The 18,104-nt window shown below is 35.3% G+C and overlaps 1 protein-coding gene across 3 annotated transcripts; it reads left to right on the forward strand.

Moving 5' to 3' along the window:
• Nucleotides 1–27: 27 nt before the first annotated feature.
• LOC120528976 lies at nucleotides 28–17,852 on the forward strand. Of its 3 annotated transcripts, XM_039753058.1 has the most exons (3): nucleotides 6,510–6,619; nucleotides 6,815–6,899; nucleotides 13,662–17,852. In XM_039753058.1, exon 3 carries the CDS (start codon nucleotides 13,695–13,697, stop codon nucleotides 14,913–14,915), a length of 1,221 nt encoding a protein of 406 aa, XP_039608992.1. In that variant the 5' UTR covers nucleotides 6,510–6,619; nucleotides 6,815–6,899; nucleotides 13,662–13,694; the 3' UTR covers nucleotides 14,916–17,852. The 3 variants fall into 3 exon arrangements, with proteins under 3 accessions (XP_039608980.1, XP_039608988.1, XP_039608992.1); XM_039753046.1 differs by lacking the exons at nucleotides 6,510–6,619; nucleotides 6,815–6,899 and adding an exon at nucleotides 28–687 and having other exon boundaries at nucleotides 13,662–17,851; XM_039753054.1 differs by lacking the exon at nucleotides 6,815–6,899 and having other exon boundaries at nucleotides 6,424–6,619.
• The last annotated feature ends 252 nt before the right edge of the window (nucleotides 17,853–18,104 follow it).

Genomic DNA, 18,104 nt, shown 5'->3' on the forward strand with positions numbered 1-18,104 from the left:
TTATTTACATAAATGTTTGAGGAAGCTTTAAAATGAAGAATTATGAATAATTAACCAGGATCTCCGCAGAGACCAAAAATATTGCTATGGATATAAAGAAAGGAGCAACAGACAGCCAATTCTTCATACCTGAGAGAGCAATTATAGTTCAGTACTGAGCCCTCCTGGCCTTAGTTGAGGCTGACCCAAAAAGGAGAGAGGAAAAGAATTAGCAGTTTGAGAAAAAAAATCATTTCTGAAAAAGGTTACCAAAATATGAACACTCTGTAAGAAGGAGTAATAGGAAAACGCAAACTATTTAGTGAACCGATTCTTGATGTGTATTTGCACTGTTCCAGAAACAACTGAGAAATCATGAAGGATTTATGTACCATCACATAGATTGCATAACCTCTCATCACATAACACGATGAAAGATTACAGAATTAAATAATTTTGCAATCAAAAACATTCAATTAAAAATGAAAAACTGAGAGCTTTGTCACTTTATATGCACTCTCCGTGTGATTCATTCATCAAGGCTGGGTGTATCAATAGAAGAAGACTGAAAAAGCTGACAATGATTAAGGACCACAATCGCAAGGAATGGCAGTGATTTACTGTATGAGAATAACACACCTTAACGGTGAGAAAGACAGTGAAGAGGAGAATAGAGAAGAAGAAGAAGAAGAAGGCCCTCTATGTAAGGTAGGATTATGTTTTTTTTTAACCTTAATAATCAAATTTCTGTTATGCACCTTGTTTGGCACAATCACATTATAATTTGTTATTTTGCCTGGTAGGTAGAATTGATTATATAAAGTTATCCTAATAAAGTTGAAGCCCCAGTAGAATTAAGCTGCTTAGCTTGAAATAAGTTTTATTTGTGAAGATATTCATTTCTGATTCATGCATTTCAATGTATAATACCTACTATTTTATGGCATTATAAAGCATAATTTTGAATAAGATATGTCTTTATACTAAATGCAGTTTATACTAAATGGCGGTTATTCATTAAAAAAAGTTCTTTAATTTTCTGAGTTGAGTAATGGAATGATATTAGTCTTGAGGAACTGAAATTGTATACTGTAGCATGGAAGATAATTTTCATATTCTAGAGCTTTTTGCATTTTGCAGTGTTAACATAAGAAAGTGGTATAGTACTATGGTTAGCACCACTGCCTCAGTTATCAAATATCCTGTGTTTGGTTGCTGTGCTTGGTTTTTGTTTGTGTGGAGCCTGCATGGTCTCTGTGGAGGTTAGCACCACATGTACTCCATTTCACATTCCCAAAGACCTGCATGTCAGGTTAATTGGCAATTCCACATTGGCCTGTATGAAAGAGTGGGCCCTACAATGGACTGCTGTCCTGTCCAAGGCTATTTTGTGGATTAACCTAAAATAAACTTCTGCCCTGCACAATCCAGAATTGAATTAAGCAGGTTTGAGAATGTTATATTACATTACAATAAAATGAACTTCACGCAAAAGTGCATTTCAGTGGAGTGAGAATAATAACTCATCAATCAACACTGTTCAACTTAAAATATACTAGTAAATAATGTGCTGAATTTTCTTTTAAACTTTAATATGTTTTTAAACTTGAAAGACTCTGTAAAAAAACTACTGGCCACTTAGACCAGGGAGTCCCACTTTCCATCCATGTTTCTGTAGCTGCAAGTATTCTTTCCAATCCATTTCTTAATTAAAACTCAAGTCTTGCTAATATCAGAATGTATCACTTACCTGTGTATCCTATTTTCCATCTTTTTCTCAGAAATTCCTACCAGTGTAGATTATCCATCCATTATCCAACCCGCTATATCCTAACTACAGGGTCACGTTGGTCTGCTGAAGCCAATCCCAGCCAACACAGGGCACAAGGCAGGTGGGCTCCAACCCACCGTAGGGTGCGCACACACACACACACACACACACACACACACACCAAGCACACACTAGGGACAATTTAGGATCGCCAATGAACCAAACATGCATGTCTTTGGACTGTGGGAGGAAACCCATGCAGACACAAGCAGAACATGCAAACTCCACGCAAGGAGGACCCAGGAAGTGAACCCAGCTTTCCTAACTACGAGGCAGCAGCACTACAGATTTCTGTCTTAAAGCCTCTGTGACAGGCACAACATTTCCAGAGGATAAAGCCTTTCACTTATTTAAATTCTCTCCCTTATTAGGTTCAAGTGACTAGTTGGGCTTTTACCACAAAGAATCACTCACAAGTTACGCATCAAGTCCTAATGAATAGGAAGAGTTATTTCAATTTCTTTCCATTTCCCTATTTCCTGTTCTTGATTTTCCTGGTTAGCGTCATGGATTCACTGGGCTACAACAAACTGGTTTTGAATTGTTACTTTTAGCTCATTAGACTGTTTTTACTTTTTTCAACCTGATTAATGCCTAATATCTATTACTAGCATGAGTCAGCTGTGTATGAGTCACTACACACACAGAACATATATGGGATTTATTCGTTTTAGTGTATTGTAATGTAGGGCATAAACTGCATCAAAAAAGAAAGGACAACCTGTCCATTTCAGAAAGCCACACATGTAGATACCCTATATTTGGGTGAACTTTCAATAAAGGTTTGCTTTCATTTTGTTTAACATTTTTAATGCAAGAAAAAGTACTCTGTGTGCTCCTATTTTCCTCCCAAATCTCAAAGACATTGATGAATCTCAACTGGTCCTATGTGTGTGTGTGTGTGTAAGTGGGCTCTACGATTAACTGGCATTCTACTCCCATTCCTGACTTGTTGCAGGTCTTTCTAAAATATGATCCAGTCACTGTGACCCTGAACTGCTTTATGAGGACTTGAGAATGTTGTTATTTTACTAGATCCTTTTAATGATGTCTAGGAAGCATCAGGGGGTACATACAGAATCCGATTCTGTCAGATTTTTTTTTTCTGTTCCAAATTTTACCACAACTTTGCTTAAATTGCCAAGTAATTAAATTAATGATATGGACATTAAAATAATGTAGTGACATTTTTAAATTTGAGAATCTAATATTGTTGTAAAAACATTATGCTTTGGGTGTTGTTTTAAGTAGTTTACCATAGAAAGGTGCTCTATGAAGTTATTGCCATAAGTTTGCAATCTCACTAAAATCAGAAAACTTACTTTCCTCCACACCACTTCATTTAAAAATGACCCTGTGCTATGAAAGAGCAATTTAAACTTATGTGTCTAAATCTGTGCATCTAAAGGCTTACAGTTCAAAATTGCATTTAATAATAAACAAAGAAAAACAAAACAGCAACCAATATTAAAATGAAATTGATTTTAAGCTTTGATTTTTCCATGTTAAGTAATTGTTATTGACATATTTTTGTTATATAGAAATTTCTTAAGTAGATGGTGAAGTGGCAAATTCCTTATAGCTTCAGAATCTGGGTTCAAATCGCAGCCTGGCTGTTGTCTGTGAGGAGTTTCCATGTAAGTTAGATTGATTGATGATTCTGAATTAAACCAGCAACTGAGTGTACAATGCAATGGACTGACTTCTGGCATAGGAGAGTTTGGAAAATTAATAACTGAGTTTCATTAGAACTCCTGTAATAAAACATCAAGAGTTTCCTTTTTGTCTCATTCTTTTAAGTGCAGGCAGCAGTTTCAAGTTTCAAATAGGGGAATATATTTAAATATTCTGTCAGCCTAAATGTAAGTACGAGTGTTTTTTGCAGTTTCTGTATTTCTTAACTCTAATGCTAATGGCAACCATCCAGTTCCTTTTAGTATGCTATTGATAATAAGGGCCATTAGCAGGATACATGTTTTATTATTTATTCAGTTTCTGGTAAATCATCATTATGTTGTGTTCTTAGTCTCAAAGAAGTGTCATACTCAGTTAAGATCTTAACTGTATAAAACTTAGTTATGCAAAAACTTTACTTGAGATGGTTTGTAATTTGTTTGTATATTATGTTTTATGCTTCCATATTTCAGTGGCTTTCCAATGTCCACAAATTTTTATCTATAAATCTATATTTATAATCTATAAATATGTAAACTTACAAAATAAACCAAATACCAAAAAAGAAACTTCAACTTACAAAATAAACCAACTTGGATTTTTTTTTTTTGTTTTTGCTCTTATGCTGCTTACTGACTTATGCACAGTACATTATCATTGAAGTCTGTCATGATCGATACACTTGTATTACCGTCAGTGTGTTGTATGTGGTATGTGATTCCAAATTCTTACCATTTTATTCATGTATACCTTAAACAGAGGTGGAAGCTTGCCAGGAATCAGCTTAGGTCACGACCTTAGTCAATGGCCAACTGACATTTCCCAGGATGTAGCCTCTGGCTTTTCTTCACATGTGACCTTGACCATCTTACTTATTTATGGGTTTCTTGGATAACCTGCTTCTATGAAAGGGACTTCTTTCACTGTAAGATTTCCTGTTTAAAGTTTTACATCAACCTATAACTTGAACATCCAAAAAGTGTTTAAACTAGATTAAATAAATTAAGTATAATAAAAGATGAAATGCTAAATATACTATAAGTATGCAAAATGTGAAAATCTCTCTCACTTTGAATGTAAAAATAAAAGTGCTGATTTGTGAATTTGTTTTTGTCTTTGCTGAAGTCATATATGATCTAGTTTTAGGCTGTAACCCATTGGTAGAGTAAATCCCAGTAGTTGATGTTGTCTTGAGTACCCATGGCAGTGATTGTGTATCCCTTACAATCTAGGCAAAACATATTTTCTGAGGCTTATTTTTCTGTGGTTCTTACTTTTTCCGCATTAGATGACAGCCTTTTATGAAAGATTTTACGATTACGATTTTTTGCATAGTAGAATTTCCCTTGTATACTTGATATGCTTATTATGATTTGCTTTATGTTATGAATCTTTACACTGTGGTTTTATGACAACACTAAGAAACAACTGGACCTCTGGTCCTTAAAGAAAGGTGATTTATGCACTTCTCACAAAACACAGCACTCCAGGTCACTCTACCAAGAGTGCTGCCATCTTTGTCATGCTGACAAGTCTGCCTGTGCAATGTGCTTCACAAGCATCAGATGTTGCCACTGTCAGCCATGTCATGTAGCAACATTGCCTGCCGCTTGCTGTGAGCGAACATGTGGAGGAAGACAACACCTCCAACTCTTTTGTCGTGTACAGCTTTCTGTTGCACTGGGAGTGTATGACTCAATTACAATGAAAATGATCAGTTGGCCTGTGCAGTGTGCTTCACCGTAAGCAGAGGTCACTGCGGTTTTGTTTCCTGTCAGCCAGAGCACATTGCTATGTCGTTGCATGCCATGAGAAGAACCCAAAGCCCAATTACATGGTCAAGGTAGCCCACACTGACATTTTTTGGGTCAAATTACATCATAATCTCTTAATTAAGACCAAGATCAAGTTCAACGCCCAGTGGTTTGCAAGTTTTTGTGTGACAAACAGACAACCCTCAGCATTCTGTATATACATTAGAATAGATAAATGAACACATTTAGAATGGAGGAAGAAAATTTTGTAGACATGCACTTACCATTGTTGGGTGATGCAAGTTGACACTATACCAGTTTAATATCAGCAATGCTTTTTGAGTATCATTAATTAAACCTCCCTTGACACAATTGAATTTGTCCACTTAGCTTATTGAATGTTTTTGTTGTGCAGTAGATTATTCAACAAGTGCTGCTATTACCGGCTCTATGGCTGGTTTTAGTGCAAATCCGGCCACCGCAAAAAACCTCACAATGTTCCAGTGTGGTGCTGAGGTGTCACCCGTTGCACAATTGCACTCGGGTCCCAATCTGGGTGGTTTGTTGTGTGGTGGGTGCGGCAAACGTGCTGTATCAGTGCATGTTCCCAACCTCTCTCCCTCTGTGTATTCTGGAGTTTTTGTATTGTAAAACTGCATGTTAGTCTTATTACAGAGTAATGTGTAATTAATATGAATAATAATACATTTTTACATTTTCTTAAATGGAAACAGTGCTTTCTTACTGGTTTGATATTAAAATTCTTATTTTCTGCTGTTTCATTTAACGTGTCCCCCAACTTACCCAATGAGCAGTACTGCAAACTCATAGTATTTGTAACCCATTCTTAGCTATGGTGCCAAATGTATGTAATTTCCAAGTTTGATCCAGTCTAAAGACATACTGCCAGTATAAGTAAGAGTAAGAGGAAACAATAAGTGTCGCTGGAGCCCCAGTGTTGGTTCCAGCCTTTCCCTATATGCTAAGAGAATAAGCTACTGCCACCTCCTAACTTGTACTGGAAAAACTGGGTTACAAAAATGGATGAACAGACTTAAAGTATCCTGCTACCTGTTAACTGCATCTTCTCTGTTTCACTATTAACAGGCTTTATCTACTACAGTGTTTACTGCAGAATACGTGAGTAACATAACTCATTAAAGTTTGCAAAGAGTTAATTCATTTTACCTAACTCTAATGTTAGTTCTTTCAGTTGAAGTCATCCATTTAGTGCATTGCTTTAAGCCATTTCCTGGCTTCCTCCCTCCCCCCACCATGTCTTTATTTGCTCATTGATCTTACTGCTGCAGCAGACAGGCCAGTGTGCATGCGTGTGGGAACTCAAAGACGACAGAACAGAATTCTTTTTACTGCAGCAGAGGTAAGTACAGCAGTAATCCCTCCTGAAAAATGCTTTTTTTCTGTAACAAGTTAAAAATACATAGCACAGCAAACTATACACAGTAACAGATTAATAGCAAGATGTCAACTAAGAAGCTTCTCCTGCTGTTTAAATGATAGATGGGGATTAGTTAAAAAAAAAAACACCAATAAACAAGGGTGTGTCTTCGTTCAGGCAGAATAACCTGACAGAATTCAGACGCCTCCATGCTGTCTTGTGGCAACGCTGCTCTTAAGAACTGTGATCAGATCTTTTAAAGGTAAGGTCTATTTGTTTTGTTGAGAAATATTATTTATTCAGAATTCAACATTCTTAAACTTTCACATATGAAAGGACTTACAACTGATGGTTAGTGGTTACTTCCTGGATTCTGCTTTGCACAGCTCTTGCTAGCATTTGCATTTAATTAAAATGTCTCCTTTTCAATATCAGTCACAATACATCCCTGTTACCGAGGAGCTGCTTCAGTATAACTATTCAGAGGCTAAACAGCTCACTGAAAACTGCTGATGTTTATTTAAACTAGTGTTGGAAAAGGTGACACGTCCAAAATCATACAGCTACAATACAAGTCAGTCTCTTCTGGGCTCTGTCAAGATGTGTCACTAATAGAAAAGGTTAGTTGCATTATCCTAAGGCATAAATAAATATGTATATGGGCAGGAGAAAATAATTCCAAAATCTCTTTGAAATGGCAGAACCCCAATATTCATTCCCAAGAGTAATTTAATACAGTGTGTATGTATGTATTGCAATATATGTATGTGAATGAATGTACAATGAAAATATTTAAACTCTCATACAGTACCTGTCCCTGCATAAAAATTAGAAAAGAGTCAGAGACTGATTTAGACTTACATTTTTATTTATTTTTTTTTCATCTATAAGGCTTTACATGTGGTGGATGTTTTGATTTCCTTAGGCCTGCATATGGTTTAACAACAGCAACGTCTTTAGTGTTCTGACATAATTCGGCTGTGAGGATGTGAAATGGCAATTTGTATGGAAACAGTTCCATCAATATCTGTACTGTATAGGCAAAAAGACTGTGAACCAGAATATAGCAAGTGAAAATGGATATACTGGTGTCCAAGTTAGGCCGGTTAGGCCTGACTGTGCTTATTCCACAGAGGTTTGTTTTCTACAGGAACATTAATTGAAGATTTTGTTATCTTCTCCTTCATTGTCCAAATGGCCACACTGTATTTTATTATACCCATGTTGTCTGTTAGATACCTTTTTATGAAAATGACTGATATATATCAAATTTCTCCTTTGGTAGGAGTCAATAAAAACACTTTAAATGTAAATGCATTTATTACTGTACTTTATAGTTTTGCATATACATGTAAGGTTTACATTTCTTTTGTGCTTTCCATTTGCTCAGAGAAGTGTGTCACATGAGAATAACATGTATTGAATGGAATATATTGAAAGATCACCTTACTGTAAACCGCACATGCACTGTATCAGTATAGATTAACATGTAGTAGGCAGCTGAACTGAAAAGGTACTTTTTATTTCATCCATGTGGATATTCAATATTTCCTCAGTTGTTAATCTGTGTAAAACACTAGGCAATCCCCAACAGTAAAAACTACCACACACATGCCCACATTGCACTAGGACCATTAGTATTTGCCATTTAGGCAGTATGTCCTCAACATAGGCAGATATACCATCCCTGAATGGGATGTGCTTTCAAGTTTATTTTGAAATCTAAAATAAGACTATAACCTGGTTAGAGCAATAGAATGAGAAACCATTATAACTTATACAACGTTAATAGCTTAATACTTGGTAGGATATTTACAGACTTGGAATAGAAAGCGCATTAATTTATTCAGCTATTTAATTCTGAGTGTACTCTGTGTGGTTTTTGTGAGTTGGATGTTGTAACAGTATGAATTCATGTTTAGATCAGTAAAGCTATATCTATCTTATCTATCTAAACATTGTAAATGTTGATGTAACATATGTAACATCATTTGCTCTGGGACAGCCTACTTCCATCCAACTCTACATTTAAAGACTTGGAAAAATGTTCAGATTCTGTAAAAGCTTACAAATATTCCTGGACTACAAATTATACATCGAAATCTTCAGCCAGTCTATATATTATTTGTAAACCCATAAGCGTAAGAAGAATCACATTAAAGAGAACAAAGTACATCCACCATCCCAAAGAATCTGCCCTAGATAAGCTGATTAGAAAAGTGGATGGATGGATGAAAGTACAGTACATCAACCCATCTAAAGCTGAAAACTTTAATATGCTGCTTCCATGTTATGTATTTACACACATTAATATTTAGTTACTCCAACATTTGCACACAACGATAACTTAAAGATCTGTTGGTGTCTGTCACATTTGTACACTGGTTTTTATACTGTATTTGTGAACTGCAATTTTAAATGTTTTGTCTGGAGTTCAACTGGGTATCTCGAAATTTTTCACTCTTTTCTTTTAAGTTACTCCAGTGCTGCTTCTTAACTCTGGGTTTGAAATTATTGTTGTACAGTACTTAATATCAACTAAACAAACTTTCTGACAATTTGCTCAGTACCGTAGTTCATCCAGTTTTTCTTATCTTGAACAATTTGCCCATTCCCTGCTGATGACAAACCTCTTCACAGCACAATCTTGTTATGGTTCATCCAGGGTTGTTGCCCTGACCTTTTTCAAATGTTATTTGCCTTTTCACATTGTTAATTATGTTTTTTTAATTTATATAATTCTTTACTTTCTTAACTGTATTGTTTGTTTATTATTCTGCATTTATACATTATGTAAATACATTTTGTTATATATCTGGGTGGAACTAAAGGAGGCTGATCCACTATCATGTTGCTGACAAAGGACCACCGTCAGCCTGTATATTCTAGCTGAAGGTTATGCTACTTCAAAGTATCACTGAGATTTGTGGAATTAACTTCTTCATTGTGAATATTGTTTGGATTTTTTGATTTTTGAAATTTTTTGTTCTGTTTCTGTGGATTTGACATTTGGAATACAGACTGGTTTTATTTGCTTTGGGTTAAGATTTTAGGAAATCCGTTTTTGTCCATTTTTTGTTCTCATTTTTTAACGCCTTGCATTTTTCTGACTTTTTCATTCTTAGTTATTTAAAAAAAACGTTCTTAGGCCAGAGGTTTACAGTTAATCTCTCCTTTTGTGTGCACTTTTGTTTTTTTTTTTGTGAACTTTTAAGTCTTAACTTTTTGACTTGTACAGGCAGGAAGCCTACCTTTATGAGATTGGGGCCAGCCTGTCTTGGGTGAGGCTTTCCTTGAGGGTCAAGACCTGGTGGAGCACTAGCTTGGCCTTTAATTATTATGAGGCCTGTACCTGCACACAGTATGCTGTTTGAGTGTGAGAAACCACAACAAATGCTGTAACCATCAAACTTCACTATGGGGGAAACATTTCTTGGGGCATGAGCAGTATTGGTTTTCTGCCATACATAGGATTTAGAATGCAAGCCTAAAAGCTGAACCTAGACCTTTCCTCAGAACATAGCTGGATCATTCCCATGCTTTCTCAAAAGCTTAAAGCGAACTTCAAAATGGTTCTTCTTGATTAAAAGCACCCATACAAACCAGTGTTATTCTGAGTGAGTCACATATCCGACTGGTACATATTCACCCCATTTACTACTCTTAAAGGGAGTAGAATTTATTTTAGGTAATTCTTGCCATTTTTGAGGCTTTACTCCTAAGTATCTGTTCTTTGTAATGAAGCTTCTACTTCTTTTTTATCAAAACCTACACTACTCAGCGAGATTCAAACAATCTGAAATTGATTTTAACCTGATTCCTAATTATACTTTTTTTTTTACCTCTGATTTCTGTAAACTTTACCCTGTGGACAATAACAATTATTAATTTAAAAAATGATTTAAATTTTACGTAGACAAATTCCAATAAAGAAGAAACTGTGTCCCTATTAGGGTGGTTAGTGCTGCCAAAGTACAAAGTCTGAATACTGTCATTATTCAAGCAAAATATCTACATTTTTGACTTTATTTCTGACAAATAATTGTACCTTTATTTTTGATCATGAGAACTTGCAATGAAAATAGGTATCAGGGCAAGATGTATACATGAATGTGTCATTTGTAATTAAGTAACATTTGAAAACAGTTCAAGCAAACCTGTTTTTTAAAAACCTTTATGACAATTTTAAATTATTAATTCAGTTTGTGAACCTGTTTTTTGCAATAAATGGTCAAATAAATAAAAAGTCTATCCTGGCAGCATTGACCACATGGCTGGAATGAAACACTAGAGAGGGCAATGTTCCATAACAGAGCATGCTTATAATTAAAAAATGGTGGTGTAGTCTAATTCTCATGTGTTTGCTAATGGCTGATCATTGCAACATCTTCAATGAATGACTAAAGAATTATCCCTTTCTAGTTACAACATAATGCATGTACTGCACTTAAAATTAACTCTGATTAAATTTACTTACTACAATTTTGCTTCAAAACTTGTAGTATGGGCCACAAAAGCAGCAGTAAAGCAGACTTTCAATCCAGTGATGGTTCTCTTGATCTCCTCTTCCATATCATAGCATGTTTATGAGTAGATAATATTTATTATCTTCAGTATATGACCTCAGCACTCCCTATTAAACAGCAAACCTCACCTACTACCACATTCTTCCTATAGTATGTTTTAAAAACTTTACGCCAGTGATCAAGAATTAAATCTGTATTTATACTGTGGGTGTACTCTTACTGCCTTTGTCAAGGGCTCTCAGGCTCATTTTTCAACAACATGATAGTTAACAATGCAATACAAATAACAAAGGAACCAATAGCTCCCTGACTAACTTCGACCCTTTTGTTTTCATCAACAAGTATATTTTTAATAAAATATTTCTAAAGAAATGAGAAAGAAAAAAGCCAAGAGGTCTGAGAAACACTAATCTGCTACACAGTGTTGGCTCTGTGTCCCAAGGGCGCCAGTCTCCATGACGGAACTGAGTGTTGTTTTAATGTGCGATTGCAAGGGATGCTATCTCTAAGGGGGAACCCCTTCCTCCTTCGCCAATTTCAGTTACACATTTCTATTTTGGATATGTCTTTTTGGGTGCTTGCAACTGAGTCTGCCTAGGGATGCAACATTCCCTTAATAAGCCAAGAATTAAATAACAGGTTACATTAACAGCAAAAAATCCTAAATTGATTGGAATGAAAACTTGTACTGTAGATATATTACCATTAAAATTGAGGAGTAACAAACTCTGGAGAATCAACTGATTATAGCAGTGCTCATGTCAAACTAGTGAAAATACTTGCGAGGGACCTGGTTTACCAACACCTGTTCTATCAGGCCTCTGCCAGGAATGTGGGTTTTGGATTCATGAAAAATCATTTTTGTTTAAAGTCTTCTGAACATATTTTTTTAATTTTTACTGCTTTTTTCTTTATTTTAATATGGTTATGGCCATTTTTTGTCGTGCATGGCAGTGACCATATTGGAAGTCACATTATGCATTACCATCATGCTCTACAAAATACAGCTGTTAGCATCCAAGCTGTGGATCTTATTTTTTCATATCCTTGTTAATGCAGAGGAAGTTCTAAGGCACCTCCATGAAGACTTTGAGAGGGCTTGCCACTTTGTTTCTTTATTTAACCTTTGCGTTGTGTTTTGACAATTATTCCTTTCTTTCACTATGAATTTTGACCTCTGCCTGCCCTGTATAAGTGTATGCCTTCTCTAATCAGGATTTTTCATTTCTTGGTCATTTCTCTTAAACAAAACTAACTCAGTCACCTGCTGATTGGGAGCAGAATCATAACAGTCTCTTAAACATCCATATCATTTACCCTGTCTGTCTGAAGCAGAAGAAACTTAGACACACTTCACTAAAGCTAGTTGGCTGCCATCCTTGATATTTAAACAGTGTCTTACATTTTACTTGTATTCATTTTATTTAAATTATTTTTCTTTAGTAGCCACTGTTCTGATGTTTTGTTGATTTCCCGACTTTTGGCCTTTCTGTGCCTTATTGGCTACTGATTTTGCATTGTGTTTTTCTATGAGTTAGACTATCTTCATCCTACTCTCCATTTACCTGATCATGTGTACCCTCCCATCACATTTCTGCCTTACTAAAATTAAGCCGTTCTCTAAACACGCCACAGTTCCAGTTTGTTCACCATCTCATTTAGGCCATGCGCAGATGCTCAACTGACTCTAGCTCATAGATGTTATTAGCACAGAATCTGAGTTTTGACTTGATAAAGCTTACAGTATGACACACTCTTTCACAATAAAGTTCTAATGAATTTTATTAAAAGAAGTCAATAAGTTCTGGCATAAACTCGTTGTAACAGTGACAAATGCAAAAATGTACACCATAAACATGCTCAAAAGAGCTACTGACATGAAATTTACTTTTACTGTGATTAAATTATTGAAAATCTTCAATAAAATAAGAAAAAAAAAGACAAAAATAATGCATAGTATATTCTATTCTATGATCAAATATAAAATTCTCAGAAGCCATTTTGTTTGAGATGTTCATATCACTTGAACACAATTCTGCCCTCTGGTGGTTAAAATAGTACAGCTATGTTAAATTTTGAAAATGGGTTTGTGGCAGTAGACTATTTTGCAAGTTAATATGGAAAGCTGTCTTTAGTTAATTTCACATGCAGAGATTTTTTGCACGATGCACCAGATTTAAAATCACAGATAATGTGTGTTTGCAGTTCACCCATATTTTAATTAAAAAGTGAATAGGAACTTTACTATAGAAGAAACCAGGTTTGACTGAAAGGAACACCTCAGCCAAATGAGAACTGACTCTCCACAGCACAATTACAGTGTGTCTTGGGATCATTAGTAAGCTTTAAAAAGGCTAAAGGAATAAAATTAAAATATAGAGATGTGCCAAGTTTATAAAGTTTGTGCTTACACATTATACAATGAAGGTATTGTATTCCTTTGAAGTGTTCTGCATTTTAAAATAAAATACCTGATGATTTTTCTGTTTCCTATGTAGGAACAACAAGGAAAAAGTTTACATTCAGAAAAGATGACGCATTCACCTCTTCAGTTTGTGGCGGGCAAAAAGGATGAAATTGAAGCAGTTATGGATATATTTGAAAAAGGAACTGAAGTCATTGTGGAAGTAGTTGGGGAGTTGTTTCCAATATTTCAGGTTGTAGCTCCTGTTGTTAAACTTGCTCTGGATAACATGGAGAGCAAAGAGGCAAGGTTTATGAAAGAACAATTTCAGAAAATTGAGGACGAATTGGGTGAAATTTCAGATGAACTCAGAAATATCAGCAATGAACTTGATAAAACTCGAATGGAAGAAGAATGCTTCACTATTGAAGAAGATCTCAGAAACCAGTTTGAGAATTACATTGAATTCTTGAGTGCTGGCAAAAATTTTAAGAAAGCCAAAAGAAAAGTTTTCCTTGATCATTTTGACGCCACTAAAGGAGAGGATGGACTAGAAACTCTGTACCAAGCAGTTATGGAAGAATACACCTTTGGGAAAAGTATTCTGAAAATAGTAATGGAGTATCATAAAAGAGACAGACGCATCTTAGAAGATTTCTGTGCCCGTCTTATAAAGCTTTTCTTTATGGGTATTATATCTCTCTTGGCCTATACTGCACTGAAAGGAAATGAAGAGGATGAAACACCTGAAAGGTGGGAAGAGAAGATGGAAGATGTCGAAGAGATTAAAAGAAAGTGGCAGGAAAAAATGGAGGCCATTGAAAAGAAAATCAAGGCAGTGGTTGAGGACTGCAAAACCAATTTTGCACAGCAGGCACAAGAAGACACTGAGCAGCTTCTTCGAGGCAACAAAGAAATTAAGAGTAAGGAGTTCACTGATAACGTCCTTGAGTTTTTAAATAAGAAATATTATTGGGTGAGCTGGTCTGTCAGGGTCTATTACCACTCAGTCAGTTGGTTTACAGATTTTAGAACAGGTAAAAAATACCATAATATCATTGGTTCTAGTCATTTTGAGTTTTTTGACATAAACAATGTCAATGTGGTTGTGTCCTATTGTGTTGAACCAAAAATTATTGACAAATCTAAAGTACGACAATTAATTGAGGAGCAAAAAAAGGACAACAACATGTTAGCAGTCACACAAGTATTCGCAGAAAGTTTCCCATCCTGTGTGATACATGCAGTGAACCATCATAAAGATGTCTATGAATCAAACAATTTTCAGCCAGAGTACTACTATTCAGGACAATTTAAAAATTGTGTTATTTGCATTCATTCAGATTAAGAAACATGGCAGTTCTACCTTACTGCTGTGTCCAACTAAAAGCAACTTTAAGTTAACTATTTTCTTGCAAGTAGTGGAAAAGGTGTTATTGCTACTTTGGCCACTTCAAAAGCCTCCTGAAATTTTCACTTCAGAAACTGGTACAGTTTGTATTTTAAATCATTTTCTGTTGTCATTACTATGCTCTTGTATTTTTTCTTTACAATATTAATTAATTTCATACTATATGTAGATTCCTCTAGGCAGAACAGTCTAATCCAGTAAATTCTGAAAAATGTACAAGTGTTAAAGCATTTGTACAAGGAAAGCCCATGACCCTTCAATGGGAACATTTTATCAATTTAAGTAAATCATAGCAATACCTCTGTATTGCTTTAGAATTTATTTTTTTTTTAGAAGTTATTTAAGCTTCAACATAACATACCTTTCAACTTAATTTTCTTTTAAAAGGGGAAATGTTTTGTTATTGTTTGGTGCAAATTTAATATGATGTGTCTGGCTTTGTAGCAAGCAATATACTCTTCTGCCTCTCTATGCTTCGACTCCATTTTCATTGCTAGGCTTCTGTGTACCACTTCCTTGTTCCTCATGTTTTTTATGGGGTTGTTCTAATAGCCTGTTTTAATGTACATATAACTGAATTTAGGTATAAAAAATAAAAAATTAGACAATAAAAAAAAAACAGCAGAGGAAAGGAACCCTGCACTGGGTTTCACTTCAAACAGGAAGGCCTGTCTGATCTATTTTATTTTCTTTTATTCTTTGTACATAAAAAAATATTCTTTGTGATGCCATTGCTTTTCATTTGTCTTATGTGATTTTGACTGTGGCCACAGGATGTGTCATAAATCTGCCTTTTGCAGTCTTTTGCTACTGAAAATATTCTACAGATCCAACCAGGATGTAAAATGTTATTTTGCATATTTTTAAAAAATGACGTCACGTTTTACCTGGTACATCTGTGGTTGTCCTGTTACTGCTTAGTTGGGCTTAGATTTCCCCTAACCTGGGGCTGCTGGGGCTTTCTTAGTTTCCCTTACCCTCAGTCAGGATTACTTTCTCTCCTCCACTGTTGGGGATTTTGGATTCCTTTCCTGCTGTCTTTCATCCCCTTCTGTTAGACCACCAGTCTCCATTCTCTCTTGGGCTGTCTCCAGAGACTCCCTGTCCCTTAGCCACCGTGGAGTATGTCCAGTTTGCCGACTGAGATGCTGGGTCATGTCAGTTTAAAACAATGAAAATTGCTAGGACTGTCACAATTATCAACTGTGTGCAGACCTTCTAGTATAGTCATGACGGAGCATGTGCTGTACGAAGGGTTAATCAGCCTAAATTTCACCCCTTTTTCTCTTTTTTACATTTTGTTTTGATACATAAAGCACATGAAATCAGAAAGATTTGCTTCTCTTCTGTTTGCAAGATCCAAACCATGTGTGTTCCTTATTCCTTGTTGCTGCATTACATGCGTTATATTTCCAGATGAGCATCCATTTGCCGTCAGCTTTCTTGCAAACAGAGCCCATTCCTACGATTAAAGACAAAATCATACGTGTTTTATTTTATTGTAGCAAGTCATGGACTAGTTGGAGTGAGTCACTGAGCATGTCACATTATGCAACCAGCTTCACAGGAGCGCGCTATTGATTGTCCGACTCGCTAGGATTATGTAAATGAAGGCTACAATTGAAAATTGCTGGAATAGTCATGTAATATGACATAGCTTTGAGATGTTAGTATTTGTGTTCTGCTTGAAAACATGATACGTACATAACGTCTGTGTAAAAGAAGATAGCAAACTATGCCATGTTTGGCTATTGACCCAACTATCTTATGCACCCATTTCCTGTAATTCATCACAATGAAACTCTAAAAATGAATGTAAATGTTAAAATATATGAATGTTTACAAATAAGAAGACTATAATATCAGTAAGAAACCAGACAACAAATACTTAACTGGACCAAATCACTAATTTTGACAGTTCTTTAAAGATACATGACTGGAGAGGTAAGTTCAACACCACAGATACCCTCGATGGAAAGAAATGCTTCCTGCTTTCATTTGCTAATGGTGTTCTTAATTCTAATCAGTGACATTAAATGCAGATTACACAAATTCCTTAGAAGTAAACTGCTGGATTAATTGTTTTTATTCTACAAAGAGTATTGAGCACGTTGATTAGGTTTTTCAAAAGACCTCCAAAAAGACTGAGTGATGGCTCAGGATATGCCCTTTAAATTTTGTCTTTTCAGTCAGATTTCATAATGAAGAAATTATCATTTTTGTGGCCAACTGGGACTTTAAATTGGAAGTTAAAATGTTACTCATTTGGTAAATTACTCAAATAATTGTATTGTAAAAAGTATCTGTACATACGGTACATTGCTGGTTTTATTCCAATTGGTACATTGTTTAGAAGCACTATAAAGGATAAATTCTGTTTGTCTATTATTTTAAGTGTGGCTTATTTTACCTGCAGCATCTGTTAATATTTTGGGTTCTGTTCTCACATCTGCTTAACTATAATAGATTTACAAATTGACACATGTTACTGAGTGAAATATACTACATAAGAACACCAAATTCTTAATTACTAAACCTCTGTCTCTCATAAAATAATAAACACTTTTTCTGACAGACTGAGGAGATCATTGCTCCCCTACACTATACGACTCTGCAATTCCACCCGGGGGGTAAACGTTAACATTATACAAAGTTATTGTCTGTTTCACCTGCATTTTTATCACTCTTTAATTTAATATTGTTTTTTATTAATTTGCTGCTACTGGAGTATGTGAATTTCCCTTTGGTATTAATAAAGTACCTATCTATCTGTCTAATCAGCAGTGGTTAAAAATTGCACTGTAAAATGCTTTGGAACAGAAAACATTATCAAAAGTTCTCTATAAAATAAACATTGACTAATTTATTAATTGGCTGAATGGTTTTGACTGTTTTTTTTTCTAAAAAAATCACAGGATCTGTTTTTTATAATTAGTAAAATCATCAAAGTTAAGTGATACACCAAAAACATAAAAGAGAACGTAGAATATGTGTGGACATTGTCAAATGCCTCCTGAGTTTTTTTGAGATATAAAGGCCCAAGGGTCTGAAATCAAATCCCGCTCAGTCACACTGAACAGTTTTTATGTTCTCCCCATGTCTTGGTCAGATTCTCTGTTTTTCTCC

Source organism: Polypterus senegalus, chromosome 1, assembly GCF_016835505.1.
Source record: "Polypterus senegalus isolate Bchr_013 chromosome 1, ASM1683550v1, whole genome shotgun sequence".
Taxonomy (NCBI): Eukaryota; Metazoa; Chordata; class Cladistia; order Polypteriformes; family Polypteridae; genus Polypterus; species Polypterus senegalus.

Coding starts and splice junctions, on each gene's coding strand:
- LOC120528976 (XM_039753046.1), top strand. CDS start 586: ATGGCAGTGATTTACTGTATGAGAATAACACACCTTAACGGTGAGAAA. Junction 688..13,661: donor AAGAAGGCCCTCTATGTAAG/GTAGGATTATGT, acceptor TTTCCTATGTAG/GAACAACAAGGAAAAAGTTT.